This window comes from Hippocampus bargibanti, linkage group LG07 (genome assembly GCF_051943395.1).
Source record: "Hippocampus bargibanti isolate YZ-2025 linkage group LG07, ASM5194339v1, whole genome shotgun sequence".
In the NCBI taxonomy this organism is placed as follows: Eukaryota; Metazoa; Chordata; class Actinopteri; order Syngnathiformes; family Syngnathidae; genus Hippocampus; species Hippocampus bargibanti.
The window spans coordinates 8,979,929-8,993,252 of NC_142740.1; the positions used below are offsets into that span (position 1 = coordinate 8,979,929).

The window sequence follows — 13,324 nt, forward strand, 5'->3', positions numbered from 1 at the left end:
TAGACGAACGGGACCAACCTGCGTACTGCTGGGAGACAGGGTAACAAAAGAGAATACACCGGCGAGGACCGAGCGGGAACGGGTGGCTTTTATAGCCAGAAGGCGCAATCAAGGAAATGGGAATGAGGCAGTGGTGGGCCGTCAGGGCCAGCAAGGCCTTCTCTGCTGGCCTAACATAATCAGACATCATTATCATAATTATAATAAAAGTCAATTTCATTAAAAAAGTATTTTTTCTAAATATATATATATATAATTATTCCACATACTTTTTTTCTTTTTCTTTTTTTTCTTTTCTTGCTTTTTTTGGTTGTTTTTGTCTTGTTTTGTGTTTTCTTTTGTCACTTTGTGTTGTTGTGCATCGTGTGGAACAGATACAGATTGTTTTTCAGCATTTTTGACCACGACATTCTTCAAGAAGGAGACTGCTGAATGGTTGCGCCATTTCGGCAGCATGAATATGCCAGAACTGTTTTTGAATGGGAGGAATGTCAGAGCCATTCGACTGCCATCGCTGGACACCAAAGGGGCCATTGTGCTTTTTTGCGCCTGTAATGGGCAGCATCTTCACAGCCCCGCTTTGTTTAGCGGAAAGGTCAGTGCTGTTTGACAGTCTGCGGCTGGATGGATGCATGGCTTGAGGAACCCGCAATAAGAAGAAAGGAGCGTCAGCGCAGAGCGCCGATGCGTATGTGGAACTGTTGCGGTTTGGAATTGAAGCAGATTTATGTGGAACAGGAGATGTGAGACAATCTCTTTTCGTCAATGGATGCTATAGCTGCGTGTTTGCTTTCAACATTTAGCTTGTAGTCGACATGCACATTCCACCATGATGTCCCTGATCCACTGGTGGAAAGACGTTTTGATCCTCTCCTCTTTCATCTAGAACTGCTTCATGTCATCACAAAGAGGGTACAGCAAGTCCTGAAGAATGAATGTCTCTCTGTCTTTGTTTTGTCATATTGTCTCTATGCTGTCATATTGTTATTTAGTTTTTTTGTTCTTTTGACTTCAAGACGGTGCCGCGAGAGTGGCTGCCTTTCCAGCAGCTCATGTATTTTGTTTTTCTACTTTCATTCCTTTCATCACTTTGCTGCTGTGAAATGTAAGTTTCTCCACTGTGAGACTAATAAAGGCAAATCCAATCCAATCCAATACTGTTTTCTTGATGTTATATTATATCCATTTGGTTATGCTCCTTTCAGTGTTGTAGTTTTAGGTCAGAGTTTTTAATCCAATCAGAATTCAGCTAGTTTGTGTCTCCAGGCTGTATGAAATCTGACCGACGCCTTCAGAATCAACAGTGAGGGCGTCTGTGCGCTGTACATGAACGAGCACATGTAGTTGATATACAGTTGCGATAGCCAATCAGATCACGCGTTGGCACAGTAAGGCCAGCTAGAGGGCCTCGCGTTGAACATGACGTACGCGTTCTCAAGAACCAATGAAAAAGATTTGTTTACTTTTATTTTCAACAAATACAGTAAAGTCTCATTATATCGATATTCAAGGGAGTCGGGAAAAATATCGATATAACCGGGACTATCAATATATCCGACCCTGTTTGCATGTAATTTTCTCCATGCGTGCATAGAAATTGTATCGATATAACCGGGACTATCGATATATCCGATATCGATATAACGAGACTTTACTGTAGTTCGTTTTGTGAACGTCTTGTTGTTTTATATTATATATATTATATTTTGTTTTATAGTTGTCTTATATTAAACTGACATTTTGTAATTTAGCGTAAAATCTTGTTAAAGATTGCATATTCTTGGTGGACTTCATAAAACTTTGTGGGAAAATGATTTTAAATTTCCTTTTATTTTTAAGTGTTTGCAGTATCACGTATAGTGACAAGTTCTAATTGCTGATGCAGATTGATTGCTATGTAATTGCTCCAGAAAATAGCCTGTGTTGTAGACGATTAAGGTGATGCCACGCCCAGTACTGCGTGCGTGTGCTTTTGTAAGTGATATCTCCAGCCGTTGTGTCATAAATTATGGTATTACGAGGGATATTTGTTCAAGTCGGACTAAGCAGGACTTCACTGAAGGCCTAGGTGTGAAAAGCACAGACCGCCACTGGAATCAGGTGAGTGAGCCCGGAGAGCAGGGAGGGAAGGGGCGCACTCTTGGCGCCAAGGAGAATGTGACAGTGCCCCCCCCCCCCCCCCCCCAATGGACGCTCCCTGGCGGCCCACCCGGTTTGGAGGGGTGAGCCAAGTGGAACGCTCGGGTGAGAGATGGGTCCTAAATTATAACAAAAAAATTATACTGTGCGACAATGGGGTTCTTTTCCCGATTAGTCGTCGTCTTGTGTGAAAAATGGGCCAGGCAACTTTGTGGCCTTTTTTTCTTTTTTTTTTTTTTGATTAGTCATCTTATTGTGTTTCAAGTTGTGAAAAATGGGGCGGGCAACTTTATGGCCGGGCATTTACTATAAATTTGACAAGTTCGGCGGACCGGATAAAAAAAATCTAACGGGCCATAGTTTTGCCCATGTATGGACTAGACCAGAGATGGGCAAACTACGGCCCGCGGGCCACATACGGCCTGTTAGGCTTTTTAATCCGGCCTGCCGAATTTACCCAAATTATAGTAAAAACAGTGTCTGAAACTCATGACAAAAAGTTAGCGGACAACAGGGCAGATAACTGAAAAGTTGCCTGCCCCATTTTTCACAACTTGAAGCACAATGAGACAACTAATCACATTAAAAAACATTGTCACAAAGTATGACGTTTTTTTTAAATCAAGAATGTACCTACTACAAATGCTACTTTGCTTAGTTTACGGTAAATGTGCATGACTGTAGATTTTGCTGCAGTAGTCGATTGTCATTGTGGTGCACAATGCAACGTTTGCATTGCCTCCTACGAGCCACTAAGCCCCTTTCATAAGTCTCACGTACACTTTACAGTCACGGTTTAATGTAAATTTACGTTTTGTAGCGTCACATATGTTGTTAGCTTCTTTTGAATCTTTCTTCTGGGCTGAGGTTCTGTGCATCTAAGAAAGAAGGAGGCTTCTGATTGGCCGCGTGCCGTGTATGCAAATTTCAACTGCAGGTAGCCTATGTCTGTGTGCTCGGCGACGGTACACGTGTATTGTTTGCACGTGAAGGCGAGGGCGTCAGTGGAGAGTTTGTTGAGCGCGCGGTCAGGACAAACCATCTATGATTTGGCGGAATTTAACACAAGTAGGTATTATTGAGCTTGAATATTTCGTTGTGTAATATGTTTTGAATGTTGAAAGTGATTCCATTTTTCAATAAATGTTGATTTCTTTAACTTTTCCCCTTCAATGAAAACTTATTAAAAACAGACGCAATCTTGATACATCACAGTGCATATGTTATTTTAATTTATTTCCATTTCCTCCTCCAAGTATCTGCGAAATAGTATGTAAACGCCAGATTCCTTGAGACAAATTTATTAACTGATCAGGGATATTTTTCACATTTGAAAGACAGTTAATAAATTGGGTTGAAGTGTTCTTACTGTGCTATGAGGTTTGTACACACTACATTTAAAGGACAACCGGCACCATTTTTTTTTTGTTTGCCACTGACATCAGAAAAACGTTTTATAGCATCTAAAATACCCAAATCAGGCAGGCTGATATTTTTAGTTAAATGAAAAACACCAATAAAAATGACTTCAAAATGAATCCGGAAATGGCCAGTTTCAGAAGGTCCCACCCCCTTGTTCGTGACGTCACGCCAAGACGTCTTGCCTTGCTCGAGAATCAAAACAATGGCTTCAGATTCGGAGAAGATCTTTTCTTGTTACTCATCCAGTTATGAATATCATTCAAATAGTTCTGAAGAGGAAAGCATAAATGTTTGCAATTGATTCAAGGAGTCCTCCCATATCAATTCGAGCCGTCAATGACAGCAATGTAGCGCCCAGAAAATGCAGAAGATTGCGCCCAAGCTCCGTTGGAAATAGGCTGATTTGTCAGCTGGGAATTTGTGTCAGCGAATATCAAATAGTTGTCTTGGTGCATCACACAACGATTCACCATGCCGTTATTTATGTGTTTTCCTTCTAATTTCGCCATCAACACGGATCAACACGAAGTTTTCAGCCAAACAGTACCCAAAATGCATTGTGTGTCGCTTTCTCGGTCAGGGGCGGTCCAAACGTGACGTCACATGGGGATCGTCATCAACTCGAAAACAAGACTTCATGAATATTCAGCGCAAGTCTTAAAACGTAAACTAGCTATATGCTGTGGAATCTTTGTAAAATACGCGCAGTCGAAGTCATTTGAAGTGATTTTATAAATTATGGACATAACTTGTCCGGAGGCGTCGGTTGTCCTTTAATGCTTTAGGTTTAGTATTTCCGGCCCAAACAATCCCTCTAAATGCTCCTGGCCTGGCCCCTCTGTCAAATTTTAGAACCCAATGCGGCCTGCGAGTCAAAAACTTTGTCCACCCCTGGACTGGACAGTGTGCTGGTGCAGACATTGGCAAACTACGGTAATTTACGGTAAATATCCCTTGCTGAAGATTTTGCTCCAGTTGTCCGCAATGCAATGTTTGTGTTGACAATTCATGCGTGCGAAACGTCCGAAACCTTCAAAATTGTACAGATGACGGCTGAAGAAACCTTCTCATCGATGGACCACTCCTGTACGACTGAGAGCTTACGCAGACATGTGTAATAATATGTTTTGAATGTTGAAAGTGATTCCATTTTTCAATAAATGTTGATTTCTTTAATTTGCACCTTCGATTGAAACTTATTAAAAACAGACGCAATCTTGAGAAATCACAGTGCGTATGTTATATTTATCTATTTACATTTCCTCCTCCCAGTATCTGCGAAATAGTATGGAAATGGCATATCTTGCATATTCCTTGAGACAAATTTATTAACTGATAAGGGCTATTTTTCACATTTGAAAGACAGTTAATAAATTGGGTTGTAGTGTTCTTACTGTGCTATGAGGTTTGCACACACTATATTTAAAGGACAACTGATGCCTATTTTTTTGTTTCCTGACATCAGAAAAATGTCTTTTAGCATCTAAAATACCAAAAACGGGCTGATATTTTTAGTCAAACGCAAAACACCAATAAAAATGCCTTCAAGTGTGCTAAAACTGCAACAAAATGAGCTGCGAATGGGGAATTTTCAGAAAGTCCCGTCCCCAGTTCATGACGTCGCGCCAGGATGTCTTGCCTTGCTCCAGAATCAAAACAATGGCTTCAGAGAGTTCAGATTCGGAAGAGATGCTTTCTTGTTACTCATCCAGTTATGAATATGATTCGAATAGTTCTGAAGAGGAAAGCATAAAAGTTTGCAATCAATTAAAGAAGTCCTTCCGTATCAATTCGAGCCGTCTGGACACTAATGTATCGCACATAAAATGCACAAGATGGTGCCCAAGCACTGTTGTAAATGGGCTGATTTGTCTCCTGGGAATTTGTGTCAACTTCTGTATGGTGTTACCGCAATTGGTAGTCTTGGTGCAACACACAATGATTCATCATCGTGTTATTTATGTGTTTTACTTCTAATTTCGCCATCAACACGATATTTTCAGACCAAATAAAGTACCCAAATGCATTGTGTGTCACTTTCTCGGTCATGGGCGTTCCTGACGTGACGTCACGTCAGGCATCGTCATCAACTCGAAAACAAGACTTCCTGAATATTCAGCGCAAGTCTTAAAACATAAAATATAGCTATATGCGGTGGAATTTTTGTAAAATGCGCTCAGTAGAAGTCATTTGAAGTCATTTTACAAATTATGGACACAACTTATCCGGAGGTGTTGGTTGTCCTTTAATTCTATTATATCTGGCCCAAAAAGTCCCTCCAAATGCCCCCGTGTCAAATTTTAGAACCCATTGTGGCCCGTGAATCAAGAAAATTGCCCACCCCTGCTCTAGTCTCACTGACTCATGTTCGTGAGCAACACAGTGTGCTGGTGTGTGTCTCTCTCACCCAGGGCCGGCTCTACCCAATTTGGTGCCCTCGGCGAGATTACATCACGGCGCCCCCTATACAATTCAATGACAACAGCCAACTGAGCAATCACGGCGTGTCGGCGCCCCTCCAGCAGATGGCGCCCTAGGCGACCGCCTATATCGCCTATGCCAAGGGCCGGCCCTGCTCTCACCCCTCCCCATCACTACGGGGGCGCGTGTGCGTGTAATAATAATACATGTAATTTCAAGCGCCTTTCAAAGCTCTCAATGACCATTTACAGTCACAGAAAAGCCAAAAAACGTGTATATTTACGTGCGCATACGTGTGCGTGTGTATGTGTGTGTGTGTGTGTGTGTGTGTGTGTGTGTGTGTGTGTGTGTGTGTGTGTGTGTGTGTGTGTGTGTGTGTATGCGCGTGTAGAAACACCCCCCCCCTCGTTTACCACGGAATTTGACCAATCACGTGCGGCTTTATAAACGATTGGGCAGAGGTGTCCGCATCTTTTCGAGCGGCCCCCGATATGGAGCCGGCTCCCGAATTTGACTTCAAACAACCGGCTTCAAGAGCCGGCTTGTCTGCGAACGACACATCACTCGCTGGTCGTCACTAAGCGAAAGAAATTGGACGTCGCTTGACTCAGCCGACTGCGCAAAGAAAAAGACGAAGCAACACCCAGAGACCAGGTGGATAAGCAGCTTCTGAGGCCGTCTTGCCCCTTTCAACCACAACCAACCAACTCCTTTATTCTCGTTAAATATGTTTAATATCGTCTGCTGTCAAACGCCACAGGTAAGATTAAACTGAAATATATCTCACGACTGAGATGCCAGTGTGGAGAGTTGTTAATTATGGCGAAGTGTATATTTTCTTTGAACGTGCAGTGTTGTGTGAGTCGCTTCGTATCTGCCCTCTGCACGGGATGGAAATGGCCGTCTTCGGCTCGACTGCTCCGGAAAATGGCCCAGCATATTTACTGCCGGCGTTGACAATGTCACACACAAAATAAAGATTCATTGGTCACACCTCGGCAGTCGCGAATATTCTGCTGCTGCGTAAACACAATGCGTTATAATAATGCATCGGTGATTTCCTCTGGATTAACTGTTAGCTAGCTAACGCGCATGTCTCTCCTCGTTACCATCACGGCTCAGCAGGTTGTAGCCACCGGAAAGCTAACAATGACTGTGAAACGTGAGCCTCCTTCGGCATTCTTTTTTCGTTATTCGCGTGGGATGTTTCAAATGTGTTTTGTTAAGCGAGTTCTTTAGTAGCGCGATTTATTTCTCGGCACAGCGCCAAGCTTCCGAAGGCCCTGCACAGTTGTCTAGCAGCGGAAGGTGTACGCGCGAAGGACATTATGGAAGCTAGCCACAATTTTTTTTGAAACGTGGTCGCCTCTTAAAAAAATCACAATGGAAGAAAATTACATATTTTATCACGAAAGCCAGATATTGATGCTCTGCTGTTCTCCCGACAAGACAATATGAATTGTCTACAAAATGGAATAAATGGTATTGAGGTTTAATACGCCTGACGTTGCCAAAAATCCACCCCGCTGTGCTCGTAATCCGTTACGAAAACCTATGGCCGGATAGACATTTCTACTTCTCAAAAACCGTCGGTAATTTCTGATTAGATTAAAAACGTTCCATTTGTATGGCTTTAGAAGATGGCTTGGTTGGTTGAGAATGACATCAAAAAGTGGAAATTCAACATCCATTGAAATTGCAATTCGTTTTCTTAAACTATTTTCAACTGTTATCAATCAAAGATACTTTCAGACTTTATTTGAACACAGTGTTGACCATGATTTCAAGATTACGACCTCGTTTACCGTTCTGTCACATGGTATAGTGAAATGGATGTGGTACATTTCCACTGGAACGAAACAACTCTTGCAGTAGACAATCCCTCCCACTAGAAGGTGCTCGAAACATGTTGAGAATTCCAATGTCAGACGTGCACTCAAGTGCTCAACTAGTCACATGGAAACATTTGAGTTTTGCCTCCACTCCCCCTTTTCTTCCAATGCTCCTCTTCATTTCCCCAGTAGTCAAGCACAGGGGTCCCCAACCCCCGGGCCGCAGACCGCTACCGGGCGGTGGATCATTTGGTACCGGCAATGGCGGTCCGTGCATTTCACACCTAGGCCTTCAGTGAAGTCCTGCTTAGTCCGACTTGAACAAATATCCCTCGTAATACCATAATTTATGACACAACGTCTGGAGATATCATTTACAAAAGCACACGCACGCAGTACTGGGCGTGGCATCACCTTAATCGTCTACAACACAGGCTATTTTCCGGAGCAATTACACATCAATAATTCTGCATCAGCAATTAGAACTTGTCACTATACGTGATACTGCAAACACTTAAAAATAAAAGGAAATTTAAAATCATTTGTCCACAAAGTTTTATGAAGTCTACCAAGAATATGCAATCTTTAACAAGATTTTACGCTAAATTACAAAATGTCAGTTTAATATAAGAAAACAACAAGACGTTCACAAAACGAACTATTTGTTGAAAATAAAAGTAAACAAATCTTTTTCATTTGTTCTTGAGAATAGGCTTACCTACATGCGACAGCGAGTTGTCCTCTCCTTCAGCCATTGTGGGTTAAAAAAGCGAGTATACTTGGTTTTTCTGCTAAAGTTTCCGGGTCTGATCTGTTGTCAGCTTGGTTGATTTGCATAGCGCTGCCTCCGCTGAGGGCTGAGGTAAAGTGAGTATCCAATCACAGGACGCGTACGTCATGTTCAACGCGAGGCCCTCTAGCTGGCCTTACTGTCCCAACTCGTGATCTGATTGGCTATCGCAACTGTATATCAACTACATGTGCCCGTTCATGTACAGCGCACAGACGCCCTCACTGTTGATTTTGAAGGCGTCGGTCAGACATACAGCCTGGCGACACAAACTAGCTGAATTCTGATTGGATTAAAAACTCTGACCTAAAACTACAACACTGAAAGGAGCATAACCAAATCAAGAAAACAGTATGTAGAATAATTATACATATATTTAGAAAAAATATTTTTTTAATGATATTGACTTTTATTATGATTATGATAATGATGTCTGATTATGTTAGTCCAGCAGAGAAGGCCTTGCTGGCCCTGACGGCCCACCACTGGGTACCGGGCCGCGCCGAAAGAATAAATAATTTACATAATTTCCGTTTTATCTATTATCTGAGTCCGAACTATGTTTTATAGCATTGTGCTGACTTAATTCTGGTGATCAATTGTATTTATTTTTATTAAATACTTATTTGGCAAGTTTTGCAATGTCCTGATTATTTTATTGTGGTGCTCTGAATTATTCTCATTTTTCCATTTAACAACAGTATCAATATACTCTTGAAATACAATAAAATGCATATCAACCATGAACAATTGTAGTCTTCTGTGCCATTTCTACACAAGGATGAACTTGCTGAGATCAGACACATTTTCGCTAGTTGATTTTCTGATTTGCTAGTAACATTGTAAGGTAACTAGTCCGGCTGGCTGGTAAGAAAAAAATGAATTTCTAGGCCTGAACTTAAATTTGTGCACTTGCTTCCCCTTTTTCTCTTCCAGGTTATAATGTATGACCAACACAGAATAGGTACATCTCTATAGCCAACGGGTTCACAAGGACTTGTTTGTAGTTACTTCAAGCCTGACAGTTTGCCGAGGGTGGAAGCCCTCGCCACTCTGCAGCCGCCTGTGTTGTCAATTTCTTCTGACAACTTTCCCATCCCGCCGCTTGGGTGAAGACGAGTTGAGTCTCATCTGAATGACCCATTTGGCCTTCAGCTCTTGTTCCACTCAGCATTTGATTTGTACTCTTATTCGGTAAGTATTAGGCTACTGCACAATTACAGAGACTTTCTGATTTGTAATGGGTTTAGGCATTTTCTATTTTTTTGAAAGCACCACTTATTTTGATCATACTTTCACTTGTGTGGCAGTATGCTGTACACTTATTTATATGAACTTGACACCAGGCAGACAAACCAAATTCAGTCAAAATGATTCCAAATGGGCACCTGATCTTTGAGGATGAGAGTTTCCTGGATTCCACTGTGGCCAAAATGAATGCCCTGAGAAAGAGTGGTCAGTTCTGCGACGTTAGATTGCAGGTATGAGCTCCACACACACCACTCTTACATATGCATGCACCAGTCGTGCCACGCTGAATCTAACTGAATCCTGAGTGACGTGCACCAGACATGGGAAGAACTTCATTGAGCTTCTTCATGGCTGAAATGGGAACAGGATGAAATTGGCACGTTTTGATGACATTTTCCTAGCAATGCTTTTGAACAGATTTGCACTTTTTTTACACTTCAGTTCGAATCTGGCAGTTTCTCAGTACGACTGCAACAAATGGACCAACGTGACCAAATTGTGGGGGATTTATATTTTGGTGGCCATGTTTGTTAATTCATTATGAATCATATAGATTTGAGGGTAAAACTCTTATGAGTTCCTAAAATTGCATGTGACGCATCAAACCTTCCTCGACTGAAAACTCACTTTGAGAAACTCATTTCTTTCCTCTAAAGTCATTCTATTTGCTCTCTATTAGCTAGCTATCTGGCTACCAAGCTAGTTATATATTTGCTTTCTATATGCTACTCGCTATCTATAAGCTATCTAGCTAGCTAGCTATTAGTTATCGATTAGCTAGCCAGCTAACTTTCTATCTATTACTTATTCCGGTTTGAGTGAATGCTGGCGCATCTATCTGGCTGCCGCAGCTCACCCACAGAAAAACTGATCGTGTGACTGTAAAGTGACCTTGAGAGTTTTGAAAGGTGCTTATAAATGAAATGTATTATTATTATTATAATTAAGGAATTACCCAATTGCTTTGAATCATCCTAATTCCAATTAAATATTAGTTTTTCATCTGTGTACAAATAGTGACAGAACAAAGAAACAAAGCTTTGATGGAACCAAAAAGCAGTATTACGCAACATCCTGAAACATAAATACAAAGCGTCTGGTATCGGTATGATACAAACATTCTATATGATAAAAGTACATGTGATAAATTGCTTATTCAACAGGATATGAAAATGTTTGCACTGCTCCGATAAAACATTGGTGTACCTTGTAAGGACCCCTCTAACCCCCCAAATATATGTATCTATGCCAGGTATGTGGCCATGAGTTGATGGCCCATCGTGCTGTTTTGGCTTGCTGTAGTCCATACCTATTTGAGATCTTCAACAGTGACATTGAACCTCATGGGGTGTCTCATGTCACTTTTGAGGACTTGGACCCAGAGGCTGTGGAGATCTTACTCAACTATGCCTACACTGCCCAGTAAGAACCTGTCACTCTTTTTTTTTAGAGAGCTTTAACCCTTTCTGGGACGTCATACCTGGTTCGAGGGTGCCTGAAAGTGTTAAAATGGGAGCTTTTCTCTTATGAGAAGAGTAGCACTGCAATCAAGCAATATTTGCTTATTCTTGATCTTTACTTTCCTTTTGCATCCCAGGCTTAAGGCAGATAAGGGGCTGGTCAAGGACGTTTACTCTGCTGCCAAAAGGTTCAAGATGGAGAGAGTCAAGCAGGTTTGATTTCCGTCGCATACCGTGAAAGGCTTGTCGCCTCAAGCTTGATTGGACCAGACATAAGAGTATTTGTGAATTTGTGACAATGTAATTCCGCACCTTTTCAGATTTGTGGCGACTACCTGCTGTCTAAGATGGATTCCCAGAATGCCATTTCTTTCCGGAACTTTGCCAGCTCAGTGGGTGATGCCAGAGTATTGACCAAAGTGGACACCTATATACGAGACCATCTCCTGGAGGTGTCTGAACAGGATGACTTCCTCAAACTTCCTCGGCTCAAGGTGAATATCATATGAATAAAATATGCAAGTTGTGTTCTTGGCACTTTCAATTATTTTTCACCTTCAATTGCTTTAGATTTGAATGTCAACATGGTGTTATTGATATTTGGCTTGTATGCATGTGGACGACATTGAAGTAAAAATCCAGAGTGGTCACAGAAATTTAACGCGGCAAATGTAGTAATAATAACAATATAGTAACAAATGTAAATTCTCCACTGCAAGACTAATAAAGGCAAATCCAATCCAATAAATCAACATAAAATAATGAAAATTAATTAGATATTGCATTTAAAATTTCCACAAAATTATTTAAAAAATGCAGAAACAGGCCTGATTAAGAATGAAAGAATGTTTGTGGATATTTTTTCACTCAGGTGTATCCTGTGAAAGAGGGTTACCTATTTTCTCACTCTTTGTATTGTTTTGATCAGGAAAAAACACAAGCTTGCATTTTGAATGTTATCAATGTGTTTATAAAGGACCAAGACTGCTGTATTTACCTAGCACCTTCATAACAATGCAGTGGTTATGAAGTGCTTTTCAGAAAAGTTGACACAAAAATAAAATATAATATAACACATAGAACATTTACTGAGCGAGTTGCTTGTTCTGTAGCCACAAAGGGACATAAGTCTTCTTATGCCGGTCCCTAGCCCGGATAAATACAGAGGGTTGTGTCCGGAAGGGCATCCGACGTAAAAGCTTGGCCAAAACAAACATGCGGATCAAACCTCTAAAGATGGAGGACACTGATTTGCTGTGGCGACCCCTTGAAGGGAAACGCCGAAAGGAAAAGAAGAGGAGAACATTTACAGGTGTACAATCGTAACAGCTATTCTTGCATTTGCTTTGTTGTTTGAAGCAATCCTCGATTAAAGACCTCATGGTCAAAACCTGCATGATGCACTCACACGTCTGTTACAGGAGGGGTAAAATAACATTCTTCCACATTTCTCTGCATTTCTTCAAGAGCCCCTTAAATTAAAATATTAGGAAAATCATGTGCCGAAGAGCTTTCATTTCTCGAAAGAGCACATTGGCAGATCCCCTTGATAAATGTCACAACATTTTAAAGACTACCGAAAGAATTAATTGGGTCTCTGGCAACAGTTGTATGATGGATGGTCTCGAAACGCAATTCAAGCCCAGGTGCACCCCGACACAGGGTGCAGCATCGTATGGGCGTGCTTATCTTACATTGGTATTGGCCTTATTTATCACTGACTAGGGATCATGGATTACAATACATGTGGTCAGAATACTCGCAGAGTTTATTACTCCATGCAAAGCAGAGAACCATAGCTGCCAACTACTCCGGTGTTGCCATTAAAAACTACAGTTTTCATTATCCCATTCCGGGTTACGGGTTAATAAATAAAATTATGGTTTCCAATAAAAAATCAAAAATAGTCTGTACAAAGTACTCAACATTCATTCAAAACATAAATTGCACATGCGCTTGGTACGTGTCTTTCCTGAAATCCAGAGTGACGGCTCATTCCTGCAATCGAG

At 41.3% G+C, this 13,324-nt stretch overlaps 1 protein-coding gene across 2 annotated transcripts in view; it reads left to right on the top strand.

The window, feature by feature from the left end:
* The first annotated feature begins 6,370 nt into the window (after positions 1–6,370).
* ivns1abpa (influenza virus NS1A binding protein a) overlaps positions 6,371–13,324 on the top strand; it is a 31,902-nt gene continuing 24,948 nt past the window's right edge. Inside the window, exons 1-6 of one of the 2 annotated variants that reach the window (XM_089001016.1) lie at positions 6,371–6,742; positions 9,541–9,798; positions 9,951–10,085; positions 11,108–11,277; positions 11,453–11,528; positions 11,636–11,809. In XM_089001016.1, the coding sequence (XP_088857142.1) occupies positions 9,975–10,085; positions 11,108–11,277; positions 11,453–11,528; positions 11,636–11,809 (531 nt within the window). In that variant the 5' untranslated portion in view covers positions 6,371–6,742; positions 9,541–9,798; positions 9,951–9,974. The remainder of the gene's footprint in view (positions 6,743–9,540; positions 9,799–9,950; positions 10,086–11,107; positions 11,278–11,452; positions 11,529–11,635; positions 11,810–13,324) is intronic. The other variant, XM_089001015.1, reaches the window with a different exon arrangement.